This window comes from Engraulis encrasicolus, chromosome 7 (genome assembly GCF_034702125.1).
Source record: "Engraulis encrasicolus isolate BLACKSEA-1 chromosome 7, IST_EnEncr_1.0, whole genome shotgun sequence".
In the NCBI taxonomy this organism is placed as follows: domain Eukaryota; kingdom Metazoa; phylum Chordata; class Actinopteri; order Clupeiformes; family Engraulidae; genus Engraulis; species Engraulis encrasicolus.
In genome coordinates, this window is record NC_085863.1 from 4774248 (window position 1) to 4788112 (window position 13865).

At 43.5% G+C, this 13865-nt stretch overlaps 1 protein-coding gene across 1 annotated transcript; it reads right to left on the reverse strand.

Moving 5' to 3' along the window:
* Positions 1 to 1210: 1210 nt before the first annotated feature.
* serpinf2a (serpin peptidase inhibitor, clade F (alpha-2 antiplasmin, pigment epithelium derived factor), member 2a) lies at positions 1211 to 9555 on the reverse strand. The gene is made up of 8 exons (XM_063202743.1): positions 9516 to 9555; positions 7456 to 7524; positions 5965 to 6175; positions 5460 to 5603; positions 4912 to 5100; positions 4047 to 4189; positions 3181 to 3388; positions 1211 to 2140 (listed from the first exon to the last, which is right to left on the reverse strand). The coding sequence occupies exons 1-8, from the start codon at positions 9516 to 9518 to the stop codon at positions 1872 to 1874; spliced, it is 1236 nt and encodes a 411-aa protein (XP_063058813.1). The 5' UTR covers positions 9519 to 9555; the 3' UTR covers positions 1211 to 1871.
* Positions 9556 to 13865: the final 4310 nt, after the last annotated feature.

The following is a 13865-nucleotide window of genomic DNA, read 5'->3' on the forward strand; positions in this document are numbered from 1 at the left end:
ATTTGCAAAGTGTCATGATCATGATTTTTTGGTTACACTTACCTTGACGGCGGCGCCATACATATGACAACAGTGTCATAACAGTGTCATAATAGTGTCATGATCGAGTCATAAACATGATGCCAATGTCATAAACGTTTTATGACCATGAAAAGTTGACATTGTTAGGCCTCTCTTTGTCATGACCGAATTTCACTTAGACAGTCATACAATGTTAATGACATTGACATAATGTTTATGACACATGCATGACTGCATTATGACACCGTTATGTCATACGTATGACGCCGGCGTCAATTAAGTGTTGCCTGTTTTTTTTAAAAGCCATACTATGTGTTTTTTCATACATTACAAACATCTTAAGGTGTTGCCCATGTCTTTTTTTGTTTTGTTATACAGTAGCACTACCCAGGATGTGTGGTTATCTGATATGATCCAGTATGTACACATTCACTGTGAATAGAGGAGCCACTGTATTCGTAATGGAGACAACAACAAAAAATCAAATCAATTTGTATCTTCTGGGCGTGGATGTTTTGAATTTTTAGTTTGTTTATTTGTATTTTGTTTCTCTCTCATCCTCATGGCTGTATACTTTGAATTATACAGGTGTACTTATTTTCATACAAATCACTGTGTCGTTTCTACCCATCATTAAAGTTGCCTCTGCCTGCTAATCTGAGAATGCCTGTGTGATTTCTTTAGGTATAAGTAAACATATTGGCCAGTGTTGAGAATATACCTTTGAAATAGGCCTTATCAAATTTGGTCATAGCTCTTTAAAGCATGCCGTTTCACCAGTGGAACGCATTGAAAAGTTAACTACCAAAGGGGCATTCAGTATTGCACTGCTATTTGGTCATTGCCACTCTGGTAACAGCAAATTTATAACACCGTAACAGGTTTAGCATTTTGAATGATGTATCTAATGTAGTTGTATATATTAAAAAAAAGAATATTTCACAAACTTAAGATGTTTTAGAGAATAAACAAATTGTGAAAAAGTCATTCTCTGAAGCAACAAAGAATAAAATAATACACAAACATAATGTAGCCTATCAAATCAACAGGACCAGTTACATATCAAAACCGAAAATATGACTGAATGCTGTTTCCAAAGTTGTCATTCAACTTAAGAGATCCACTTGTAGTGACTGTTGTGTAACAAATAAAAGTATTTTTTTTTTCAACAGAGCCAGAGACCGACCACCTGTCAATGTCCTACAAATTACTGTTCATTGCCATTTTCAATATAAATCTTTTAATGTGACAACAAAGCAAAATCAACGTAAAACAAACAAGGCAATTCAACACATTTTTTGACATTATAAAATGCATCTAAAGAAATTATAGTGTAGTCTGTATACCTCCGACATGGACTGTACAACACGAGCCTTTCTGCTTACTGGGGGGAGGGGCAGTGGAATAGCTGGGGGGGGGCAGTATGTCCTGTCTGTTGATACAGGGGGTCCCAAAAAATATATGAATATGTTCAAATTTAATGACAATGCAATTTAAATAAATGCTGTAAAGGTCTTCATAAACATCTACTTAACAATGATGTAAAGTGTTTTTTGAGACGTTCTGTATTTCCCCGTGTCATGTTCCCACTATGGCCTATGGCTGCCTCGGGTGTCATCCTTTTTACTCCATCTTTATTGTCTTGACGCGTCGGGCCTGAGACTCTGAGGGTCTGAGGAAGGGCCGCGGTGGCCCGAAATGTCACGAAAATAAAGATAGATGGAGTAAATGGGAGCTCATGGGTGTGCGGTTCTTTCATTACCTTACATGAACTTTACGTTTTGAGCCTGCACCCAATAAAAAGAAATTGGATGTACGTGAGATTGGACTTGGCTGCCTCGGCTATCACATCACTGCACCACCGGACTGTGAGGGTTGGGGTTTGTAATCACCCCCAGGAAGAGTGGCACGTGAGTGGTATCGTCCGTCAGGGCAAAGAGGAACGGCTGGTTGACGGTGAACATCTGCACGATGCGCGTCATCACGACGGCAGTGGAGGCCGAGGCCTCTGCCCCTTCCTCTCTGAGCGTGATGGCGGAAGCGTGTTGTACGCTGGATACCAGCAGAGGGCCCTCCGTGATGCCAGACAGGTCCGGAGAGGAGAACAGAGACCCCAGACCTGGTCAGGGAGGAGGTCGCAGCAAGAGAAAGACAATGGATTGGGATTAGAGAACAACACAGAGATTTGATGCTAGTTGAAGCGATACGAAGCAACGATTTGGTAGACAAAATCAGGAATAAAATAATAATTGTAGTTTATTAAAGGGACACTGTGCAGGAAATGGTCAAAAAGGGTACTGCTGCTCATTGAAACTGGGCTGCCTATTGCCAATCTTTTCATGAAAGTTTACTAAGTAATAAACTAATATTTTCTAGTATGGCTCAAGTACAGTCAGTTTTACAGCTTTCTGGACATTCAAAATGTCGGACATGGAGAAGATCCACCTTTTCATGTCATGAAAAATGCAATTTTCCCAGTCATAATGAATACTTAGAGTTAGATGGTGGTGGTAAGTATTCTTGGCAAAGGTAACGTTTGTGAACGGCCAGCATGAATTCTGTAAATGAACTACTAAAAATCTCACACAGTGTCCCTTTAATACAGTTGAAAGTACAGGTAGGCATGGGGCAACAGGGTGCATTTTTTCATTTTTGTGGCAGCAGCTAGCCTGGCAGTAACGACTAGCTCCAGCAAGCTTGATCTGGCCATGATGGCGTGTCATGTTCCCACATTTTTAAGAAATATTAAATTACAGGCCCACAACGCCGTGATCCCACATTTCCAAGTAAGCTAAGACAATAAGCTCTTTTCCACTGCTGGTTTTCTGATAGGCCCCCAGCTCGACACAGCGCGACTCGGCCGCCACTTTTTGCTTCACAATTGTATCGTGCCCAAAAGTCGCGCTGTGCCACGCTGGGATGTGGGAACATGGAGCAGCTGTGGGACCAATGGGCCTAAAAAGTGAAGTCTTAGTGATGCGGGAACAATGGGCTGTGGGGAACATAGACACGCTCCAGTAGGAATATATATGTATGTGTATTTTGAAAGCGCTTTGAGCCAACTTCATAGTTGTGATACTGCGCTACATAAATACATGTTGAATTGTTCCGTATTATATTGTATTGTATTGTATTGTATTGTATATTTATAATTCTCACCGATGCTGGTCAGTGGCTTCTCCAATTCCTGCTTGTACTCCAACTTGAACTTGGGCAGTTTGACATGCATTTCCCTGGGACTGGGCAGTCGAGCGTAGAGGTCGGAAATGTTCAGCTTGGCCACCATTGTGGACAGGTTCTCCTGCCCCGTCCCCATCGGCATCAGGACCAGGAAACTGGTGTTATTCTGGAATCTGAATCGAGCAACCTGGATGAATGACGCAATTTTTTCACCTGTCGTTAAACAGTCTTTGAGTTTGACTAAGGTGCTGTTTACACGTATGCATCTTTTTGAAGACGTATTGGTTTTTGGCCTTCCGTTAACACGTAAACAGATTTAAAATCCGTATATTAAAAATCGAAAGGGCGAAAGCTAAGAGGAATCAGCCTCTGTGGAGGGTGGGAGGAGGTCTGATCTTACTCATTGGAGTTCCGAATTCAAATTAAAGAAATATTGTGCTTTATTAGCATGCCTGTTAAGATATAGTGGCGCAAAAGCATACAAAACAAAAGTGTGAATAGTGTTACCTTAACCAATCAGTAACGGACTTCGCGGGTGAGTTCTGCGTCACCTGCGATTTGTTAAAGTTCTGCGTTCTGCGATTGGCTAAACAGTGAGCGAACCGAGCTAGGAGGGTTTCGCCAGACTATGTGCAGATCTAAAATCTTTTGGGTTGAGTACATAGGATGGCGTTGCCAGGCTACTAAAACTAACCTATTACTTCAATTCAATTTAAATTTTTACCAACATGTTGCATTTACACTTAAGCAGGATAAAAAAAATTGCCTATCCACATTTAAAAATATCCGGATACGTGTAAACAGCACCTAAAATGTGAAAACTGAGAGATGATGCCGTAGGCTACCTGTGCACCAAGCTTGTTGTCCTCTAGCATGCTGAGGGGATACTTGCTAGCCTGCATCATGACCACTTCCACCGGTGTGGTGCTGTTGACATAGAAACGGTCTTTGCTAGTCAGCTCTCTGTCAAAGCGAGATTCCCAGTCCCCTGGAAAATCAAGAAGGAAAAAACAATGTAAATTCACCTCACCTGACCTGGTCTCCAGTGCAGTTGTTGCCTAATGGTTAGAAAGACTCTTTACATTTCTTTGTGTGTGTGTAGTCTGTAGTGAATGAATGAAAAGGGTTCCCCACTCTTGTTTTAAGGCATGGCTAGGCTGTATCTCAAAGTCAAGGATCCTGGCCTTTCTAGGAGGTGAAACACGCCCAGTGATTGGATACTCTTTGGTGAACTCCGCGGGGGGAGCGTACCTATGTTCCCCGGGTCCTATGTTCCCCAGGTCCTATGTTCGCCTGTCTTTGTATGGGAAAGGGGAACAGGGGAAAAGGGTTCTATGTTCCCTACATTGTATGTTTCCAAGTTTTCAAATTGTGCCCTTCCCAAAGCCATCCCTAAACCTAACCTGTCGTAATGCAATGTTTCTGAGTTTTCAATTTGTGCCCTGACCAAAACTATCCCTAAACCTAACCTGTCAGAGGTGCAACAACAACCTTCACTTTGCCATGTGGCAGCAGTCACCTTTGAAGCAGTGGGGAACATAGAACCCTTTTTTTTTTTTAAAGTGTCCTATGTTCCCCGGTAGAGGACCCGGGAAACATAGGACCCGGGGAACATAGGGATGACCCCCGGGGGGTATCCAATCACTGGGCGTTTCATGTCCTAGCAGGATCCTTGACTTTGAGATACATACTGTATATAATATGACTCACCTTTAAAATGGAGTGCATTGAGGAGCAGTAAGACGGCAGCAGGAGGTATCTCTTGCAGGAAGTTGGTCATGTGCCCCTTGGTGACCTCCTCTACCCATTGGTTGACCTCGTCCACTGTGGCCAGAGGGGCGGGTTCAGACCTGTACCAGTGTAACGATTTCCTCACAAACTCCTTCTTGACCTCAAAGCCTACGAGTGGAGGATGACAGTGATGCAGAATACAAAAGACAAAGAAGGGTAATTCATTGGCCTTCAGAAGTTGAGATCCCAGCGTTTGAGAGATGAAAATGCCTCTTTCCTGATTGCGTATTTCACTCATAAACCTTGATGATGTTTTGCATGATCATTAGGATGAGCTAAAAACAAAGGCTTGATATGTGGCTGCGTTTTACCAAAGAGCCTTGGAAGTAAGGCAGGCTTACTAGACTACTGTAAGACAGTGCAGCCATGCAGTTAAATGTAAAAAAAGTAAGTTGCCCTGCTGCCTTGAGTTTGTAAGTCTTAGCAGATAACATATTAAGATGTGGTCTAAAGGTGAGCTGGTTAACCTGGGCGGAGGTATAGTCGTGAGGCGATGGGTATGTCCATGGCGTTGAGGTGTCTCTGCAGGCCGCTGAGGAGTTGGTGGTAGCAGGGCAGGTCTTGGGCATGGAGGGCATCCAGCAGCTGAGCCTGGGTCTCACTCCCTGCCCCTGGAAGATAAGTTTAATTTATCACATGCATTATCCAAAAATCTTCAGTTTTTCTCAGAACTTGAAGACGTTTTGCTCCTCATTCAGGGACCTTTTTTAGGATGAGGAACTAAATATCTTGTGGGGAAGCCGTGGCCCAGTGTTTAAGGAGATGGACTTAAGATCAGAGGGTTTTAGGTTTGAATCCCACCCTTCCTCTCCCTATCTCACATGAGGTGCCCTTGAGCGAGGCATTAACTCCACACTGCTCCATGGACTAAAACCAATGTCTTGTACTTAAAAAATAACTGTAAGTTGCCCAGAGCTAGCTGCGAGAGACATAGCCTGCTACACATGCAGTTCAGTATAGCTAGTTCCATACCCAGAGCTAGTTGCGAGAGTGCGAGTGCGATGCTGAGGGGTGAGATGAGGATGTTGGGCTCGTCTGGACTGGGCTTGAGGTGCTGCAGTAGCCTCTGTCCCAGCTTGGTGAGGGACGCCTCCAGTGACCTCTGGTTGGACTCCAGTGAGAAGGCTTCATGACAATCAGGGCTGTCTGTGGGGGGGTCAGGGGGAGGTGGGGGAGCTTCATCCTGACGGGATTGGGAGAGAAAGATACGCAGTGACAGAGAGACAACATAATGTGGATGGAAGAGAGGAATCAATGTGGCATTGGCATTCACTTGTTATTATGGGGAATTATGGCAAATACCAAACGCCGACATCAACAGCATCATTGGGATAAACGTTAGCGCCATTGTGTTTTACATCACTACGACAACAAAAGGACTTGAACCCAACACCTTTACGATTTCCACATCATCTTCCCCATGGCGCGTGAATGACACATGTGACTGGTGTCATCTCTCACAGAATGTCACCCATGACCTTATGGTTAGGGGGATTGCCTTGTGATGGGAAGGTTGCATGTTCAAATCCCATTCTAGTGGAAGAATGTGGGTTGTCCTCCACAGGGCAGGCCAGGCATCAGGCATAGTCAGGCATAATGAAGCCTATGACAACACCTTTTGATATGAGTTATTTTGACAACAGCCGAAAAAAAATTATTTAAATCTGACTCTGAGAGGTTTGCTGTAGCAGCATGAGGACTGATACCATTAGCCTACATTAAGAGAAAAAAGCAGGCCCTAATCATCAGCAGTCCACTGGGCAAATGCCCTGTATGCCCTATGGCCAGCCCTGCCCTGGCCCGCTACTACCTCAGCCATGGATGCATAGGCATAGCCAAGGGTGGGCCTGGGTCCGCCCACTTGACATCCAGGTCCGCCCCATTCACACTCGTCAGTCAACTGTTGCCCCATTGAATTATAATTAATGGCATGGCAATGAGCAATAATTAATCAGTTTGTCAAAAGTCTGGTTCATCTTCTGTGATATCTACGATTTCAATTTCAAAGTATAATTTTTGGGCGCGGTATTATAATATCTACCTACACGCTTTCGGGTTGGGCCCGTCCGATTTTTTCTGGGCCCACCTGTTTTATTATTTCTGCCTACGCCCCTGCATGGGTGAAGAGCCCTTCAGCAAGGCACCTGAACTCACTTTCCTCAAGGGAGTGCAACTCATTCCTATTCCAATTACCTACAAAACTTGATGTCACTTTGGAAAAAGGCATAGTGTAGTGGAAAGCGCGCACATCCAGCAAAAAAAGCATCAGCAGGTGCCAAATCAAAAAACTGTCACATGTAGGAGCGGGAAAGGATCTGCACACTGCTTGCAAAAGACTTAATTTATTTGGAGCAACGTTTCGATCATAGATCTTCTTCAGGCATCTTCAAGATAGTGCAAGCAGTGACTTTGGAGAAAGGCATAGTGTAATGTAATTCATTGTTTTTAACTAACAGGTCTTACCAGCATGGCACAGCTGCAGAGAGATAGGAGCAGCAGCAGAGAGAAGGGCGGTGCCATCTTGGTGTCAGCCTGTAGTGAAAATGGAATTCATTCATTTTAACAAAGTCAACAGACGTACAGTAGTAAACTCCAAAGTCAACAGACCTACTGTACGTACATTGCATGAACTCCTAAAACCAAACCAATTTCTGACTGACCAAAATATTGAATAGTCAGTTCACATGACGTATAATGACCCATTCATCTGTGTACATTGAGTTTGAAAGCAAGATGGGTTTTAAGGACCTTGCTATTCAAAGACAGATTCAAATGAGTTGCAAATCATTCTTGTTCAAGATAGGAACTGGCAAAACTCTGTTGACAAGGAATATTCTCTTTTATAGGCTTTCGTTTAGAGGCAGTTGAACAATGGGCTGTAGAATGCATCATGTAATCATTTATTAAGCAGTAGTAACTACTGAAAATGTATTGTTAAACCGTTAAGACACTGTGTTATAAATTTGCTGTAACCAGAATGGCAATGACCAAGTTGTAGTGCATTACTAAAGGTCCTGTGTTATGTTACAGTAGTGTAGTCATATGGTAGTTACATTTTCAATGACTATTACAGCGTTTCACTGGTGAAATGGTGTGCATTATGGGGATACATGCTTGAAGTTGCGCAATGTTACTGATGCACCATTCCTGACACGTAGAGTGCATGCAGAGAAGGGAATCTCCTCCAGAAAAGTGTGCCTCTCTCTCACAAAGAGGCAGACGTGCAGCATGTGTCTGTCTTACAATGTTATTGAATGGACAACACAGTTTTTGCACAATGAGGTCTTAACTTTCACACCTACCGTATATGTTTGTGATGAAGAAAGGTGCTCAGTTACCGCAGCATGCAGATGTGTGTGCACCCCTCAGCGAATGCATAAGCTGCTGATTAGGGCTCTATCAACACCGGCCAACTGGCCAAATGCTACCAGTTTGGCTGGTAGAAAAAGACCAACTTAGTAGCAATTTAGAATTTAGAGCCCTGTATAGAGCCCTGCTGCTGACCAACTGTTTTATGCGATAATAAGCCCCAAGAGTTCCTGTTTAAAGTGGTAATAGGCCCCAAGAGTCCTTGTATAGCCCCTTAATGCGCGCCGTACCTCCAGTGGCACGCTGTAAAAGACATTGAAATGTAACTACCATAGGACTACAATACTATGACACAACACAGGCCCTTTAGAAATGCACCACGACTTGATCATTACCATCCTGGTAACGACACATTTATAAAGCCGCGTCTTAAGGGGTTAAAGCGATAATAGACTCCAAGAGTCTATGTTTTAAGCCATAATAGGCCCAAGAGTTGCTGTTTAAAGCGGTAATATATAGGCTCCAAGAGTCTCTGTTCCCAAGTCCCGCACTATTGGAGGCTTCAGTGACTATCGACCATTGCCAGTGGTCACAAAATGCTTTGAGAAACCAAGCCTAAAACCAGAGGCCTAACAAGTCCGTTATGGGCCTCAAGTGTCAACAACAAAAAACTGTTGCATCAGGTATGCATGCATAGTAGTAAAATTAGTTTCCTAAAGGGTCCCAACTACCAGATGTCTGTTTTAGATGTGTCTATGCTGTCCCCTTACAGCAGGAGAATGGGGGTGGAAGTTGGATTTTGGATGACCAAACACATGCCCAGGCCTGCATGTATTACACATGCTTGTACATGCATGTACATTGTTGGAATCATCATACGTGTGATCTCTTTACATAAACATCTCAGTTATGCCATTTGCATATAATGCAGAATAATTCAGAAGCTGAAAAGACATTAGGGAAATTGTGGTTTTCCTAAGAAGTAACTCAAGCCAAACTCATGACCCAAACCTATGCATGCTAGCCTACTCTATAACCAGGCCTATTTCCCTCCTTTTTTGTTTCCAATTTTCTTGAGCACCATGTCTTCTCGTACAACAATACACAACACATACAGTAGGGCACTCGTCATATTTTGTGGTCGCCAACAGGCATGTAGCCTAGTACGTAGTAGCAGCAGGTTGTGGGAATAAAACGTAAAGGCTGGTACTCACCATATCGTAGTGGGGAAGGGAGGGAAAGTGCGATATCCAAATTTAGTGGGTGAAAAGATAGCAACGGTGAACGTACTAGTGGCCAGCCCACACCATGAGCTCCAACCCCTGGTTAATATTTCACATAGCATTGATTCATCCGTAGAGGTACTACTTATTTTTAAAATGTAACATGTTGGAATATTTGTAAGGATTTTATTTTGGGCCATATCACATCTGCCGCTTTCCCAACATATATATTTTTTTCTTATTAGAAACACTGCAAGTGTCCTTTGGTTGAAGGTATGGCTGTTCTTTTTTCATAGTATTTTTTAGAATGAACAATCTTACTGATGTTGTTGCAATTCAAGCTGAATTCCATAGAGACAGTGTATTTGGAATGGAATAGAATAGAATAGAATAGAATAGAATAGAATAGAATAGAATAGAATAGAATAGAATAGAATAGAATAGAATAGAATAGAATAGAATAGAATAAAAGAAAATATGGAATAGAATAGGACAGGACATTTATTCCTGGATAGGTATTTCCAGCCGTACAGCACGAGTTAACATCTTAGTCTTGTGTATTTAACCTGAAAGGCCGATTCACTGCACTCTCCAACCCTGTGCATCGCTGCATTTTTTGAAAATCATCTCCCCCTTCCAATCAGGTTGGATCACATGACCACCGTTGTTTTGGGTGTGTTTTTTCATGGAAGGGTTGAGTTTCCCAAATTGTCCCATAATGGTAATGATAAGAAGAAGAAAAAAACTGGGAGGGAAAAAAAATGAATGAATGAAAATGAAACAATATGCCTCCTCTAATTTTGTTTTCATGATGTTGTTGCTCCCTGTGTTAGAGTCAGGATGCACAAGCTTTACTCAGCAAGCTTCTTGATAATCACCCCCACACGCCCACACGTTGACCAGTTCACTGCATCCTGCCACCCACACAGCCTAGGTCAGCACTCCCATGGTACACTACACCAGCTAACCGCTGTCATTACTACACAGTCATGAAGTCATCTGGGGTAACAAGCTGTAAAAAACCTCCTTAATGACACATGACATAAGACATTGGGGAATGCCATTGATGCCAGCATTAGCTATTCAGAGCGGTGGGCTGGTGTCTCGGGGGAAATAATTTAAAACAAATCAAAAACGAACAAAAAAAAAATGCCTGAAAGCATTGGCCCCTGAGGACTGTCAGGCCACTGGGAAAATGCCCTGTATGCCAGATGACCTGTCCAGCCCTGCCTTGAATTAAATAAGTTAGTTTAGGACCTTCTGTCCTTCCAGCCATTCTATGCACTGTAAAACGTTGCTGCAAGTTAAACGTAAAAAAGTAAGTTGCTCTGCTGCCTTGCGTTTTTAAGTCAACTCAACTTGAGAGCCTTGAGTTAAGTTAAGCCTCAAGTTGAGTTAACTGACAAACGTAAGGCTGCAGGACAACCTACCTTCTTGTGTTTACCTGGCTTGCAGTGTGAGCAGGCCTATTACTTCAAGTTCCAAGCTAGCATGTTATCATTGAACCAGATGGGTCCAGCTAGCTCCTGGTCTCATCTGGTTCAATCATAAATGCTAACTCAGAGGTTAAAGTTGTGTCCTTAGACTCAGAGAGTAGCTGGAAGAATAGGAAAAAGAAAGTTTTAGGCAGTTATTGTACTAAAGTGTAGGTGGAAAATGAGCCTACTTCCAGAAATGGTGGAAGGCCACTGTAAAAGTTGTAGTTGCTAATCGCAAAAGTCAAGTACACATTTTGCACTACCTACAGTAATGTTGTAGGCAGGGGTAGAAAACAAGTGAGAGCTTTGCCTTTCCCATGGCGCTACCAGGCACTATGTGCTTACTTAGCCAATGTGTTTTCTGACATTAGTAATCATTGGACCGAGTAGGTGGAGACTCTAGTGTGTTTACTCTGCACTGGGCAATTTGTTTGCCACCCCTGAACAAACCACAGGCTCCCAACCTTCAGCCCTGGAGGCACGGAGGGGGGCCGTGCGGGGGGGGGAGAACAAGCTCGGCCTCTGACTAGGCCATGTCCCTCCTGGGGTCAAGGGCCAAGGCCTAGGGGCAGAGAGGGCAGCAGGAGTCATTAGGAGTCAGAAATTTCAAGTTTTTATATACACACACACACACACTTTGTACGCCTTTATTTCATAGTGACCGTGAAGGGATGACGAAATGAGTCGAGGAGAGAGAGAGAGAGACAAGGTAGGGATGTGAAATGGCCCACAGGCATGTCAGGGCTCCAAACCTTCAGCACAGATTTAATGAATATACTTAATGCAATTGGGCATTAAAATCTAAACCCACTCTGATACTCTGATAAAGTGCACAACTGGAATACAATAAAGTAAAACATAAAAGTGAAGACAACAACACAAGTAAGTAAAAATCACTCACTGATAAAGTAAACACTGCAAGAGGAACTATACGATTTCTCCACTTTGGTAGGTTCTCGACACTCTTCTAGGATCTTCTACTCGATTTCTCGATTCAGGATTTAATATCGTCATATTGGCGATTGCCCACTCCTAAGCAGTAGCAGTAGTAAAGTACATGATATTTCATTAGATCAGCAACTCTAGCCAGCACGCTGTGATTTTCAACAACATCCATGGAGGGGTCAAAGGTGAAGGCCTGTGGCAGAGCAGAGCAGAGCGGTGGGGGCAGGTGGAATGACTGGCATTCCAATGGAACAACACGGGAGAGTTGCACAGCTGCGACATACCAGTCTGACATTTCACACGATGCAAGTTACCTACTTATCAGTCTGACATTATTACAGTACATTGCACTTAGCTGACGCGTTCATTTATTCAAAGCGACTTACAACTATTATTTTACAGGGTATTGGTTACAGTCCCTGGAGCAATGTGGGGTTAGGTGCCGTGCTCAAGGGCACTTCAGCCTTGGATGGAGGTGTAGGGAGAGGTCAGGGGGAGTTTGAACCGGCAACCACTAGATTGAAAGACCAACTATCTAACCACTAGGCTACGTCTGTCCCACCACTAGGCCACAGCTCCCTGACATATCACACGATGTCACTTCACTATCGTGGATATCTGCAGTAAAATTTAAAAAAATATCAAAAAAGTATCTGAGTGCTCCAGTCATCCCTGGCCTAGTGTTTCTGAAGTGGACCAGTTTGCTCTCCATTGTCTATGGTCCTGGACTGTGAGCACCAGGAGGGTTAGAGCTCAAGTGACTTCCCCTTTCCCTGCCTCAATGGCAACGTTTGCTTCCATCTCACTCTGTGAGTGCGTTACAATATGCGGCCTTGCCTCCTCCACTTGCCTCCGCCACTTGTGCTTGTTTCCTCGTACCAGGAAGTAATATGTCATGATGACATCACTGACAACAGCATTATATTTCAATATCTTGCATAAGCACAATTGTAGAGTCTTTTTCTCATTTGCAATTCGGATGGTGAATGAAAAACAGTCCCTCAAAAGTTGTTGTGGCTAGGCTGACAGCTGGGAAACTTTATTGTTTTCCCCACGGAGGAGGGGCCAGGAGGCAGGGCAAGGAAACAAGCACAAGTGGAGGAGGCAAGGCCGCATATTGTCACACACTCTGTAGGTAGCCCTCACCCAGTGTTGCCAGATTGGGCGATTTCTGTGTGTAAAAATGGGTAAAAGGGCATTTTTGTTTTTCTGCAAATGTGTGGCCATACTGTATACTGTAGTGGCTTCTGTAGACATCAATAGAAATCAATTTAGTTCAAATTAAGTATAAATTGGGCGGGAATTAGTGCCTCCAGGTGTGCATTGTGCATTTTTTGGGCTGGAACTCTTAGTGAAGTGAAAGCGAAAGCCCAATTGTGAAACTCCAACTCCCATTGTCATTGTGACACAGATCTCCACAGCACACAACGAAATTGCATTTATTCCTCACCCGTGCAAGGGGGCAGCCCTCAATTGTGACCCAAGGGAGCAGTGCAGCAGGGCGGTAGGCTACCATGCTCAGGGTATCTCAGTCATGGAGGAAGATGGGGGAGAGCACTGGCTGATTACTTCCCCCACCAAACCGGCAACCTTTGGGCTTCAAGTCTGATGCCCTAACCCAGGGGTCCCCAAACTTTTTTCTCTGGGGGCCACAGTATCGTTCCTGACTGTGATCAGGGGCCAGGATCAATCATGTGGACTGTATACTAGGCCACTGCCTGTTATAGCCATAATTTCTAGCACAAATAGTTAAGTGATTTGCAAAAGAATTGAGTACTTCACATGTTTTTCAATTTGAGATACCACAGGTATTCCTTTTAATTTCTAATAACCATGTAAAAATAACAAGGAAAGGTTAGAAAAATATGGTGATTGACAGTTTATGAGTGATACAATAGAAATGGTAGGCCTGTTTATA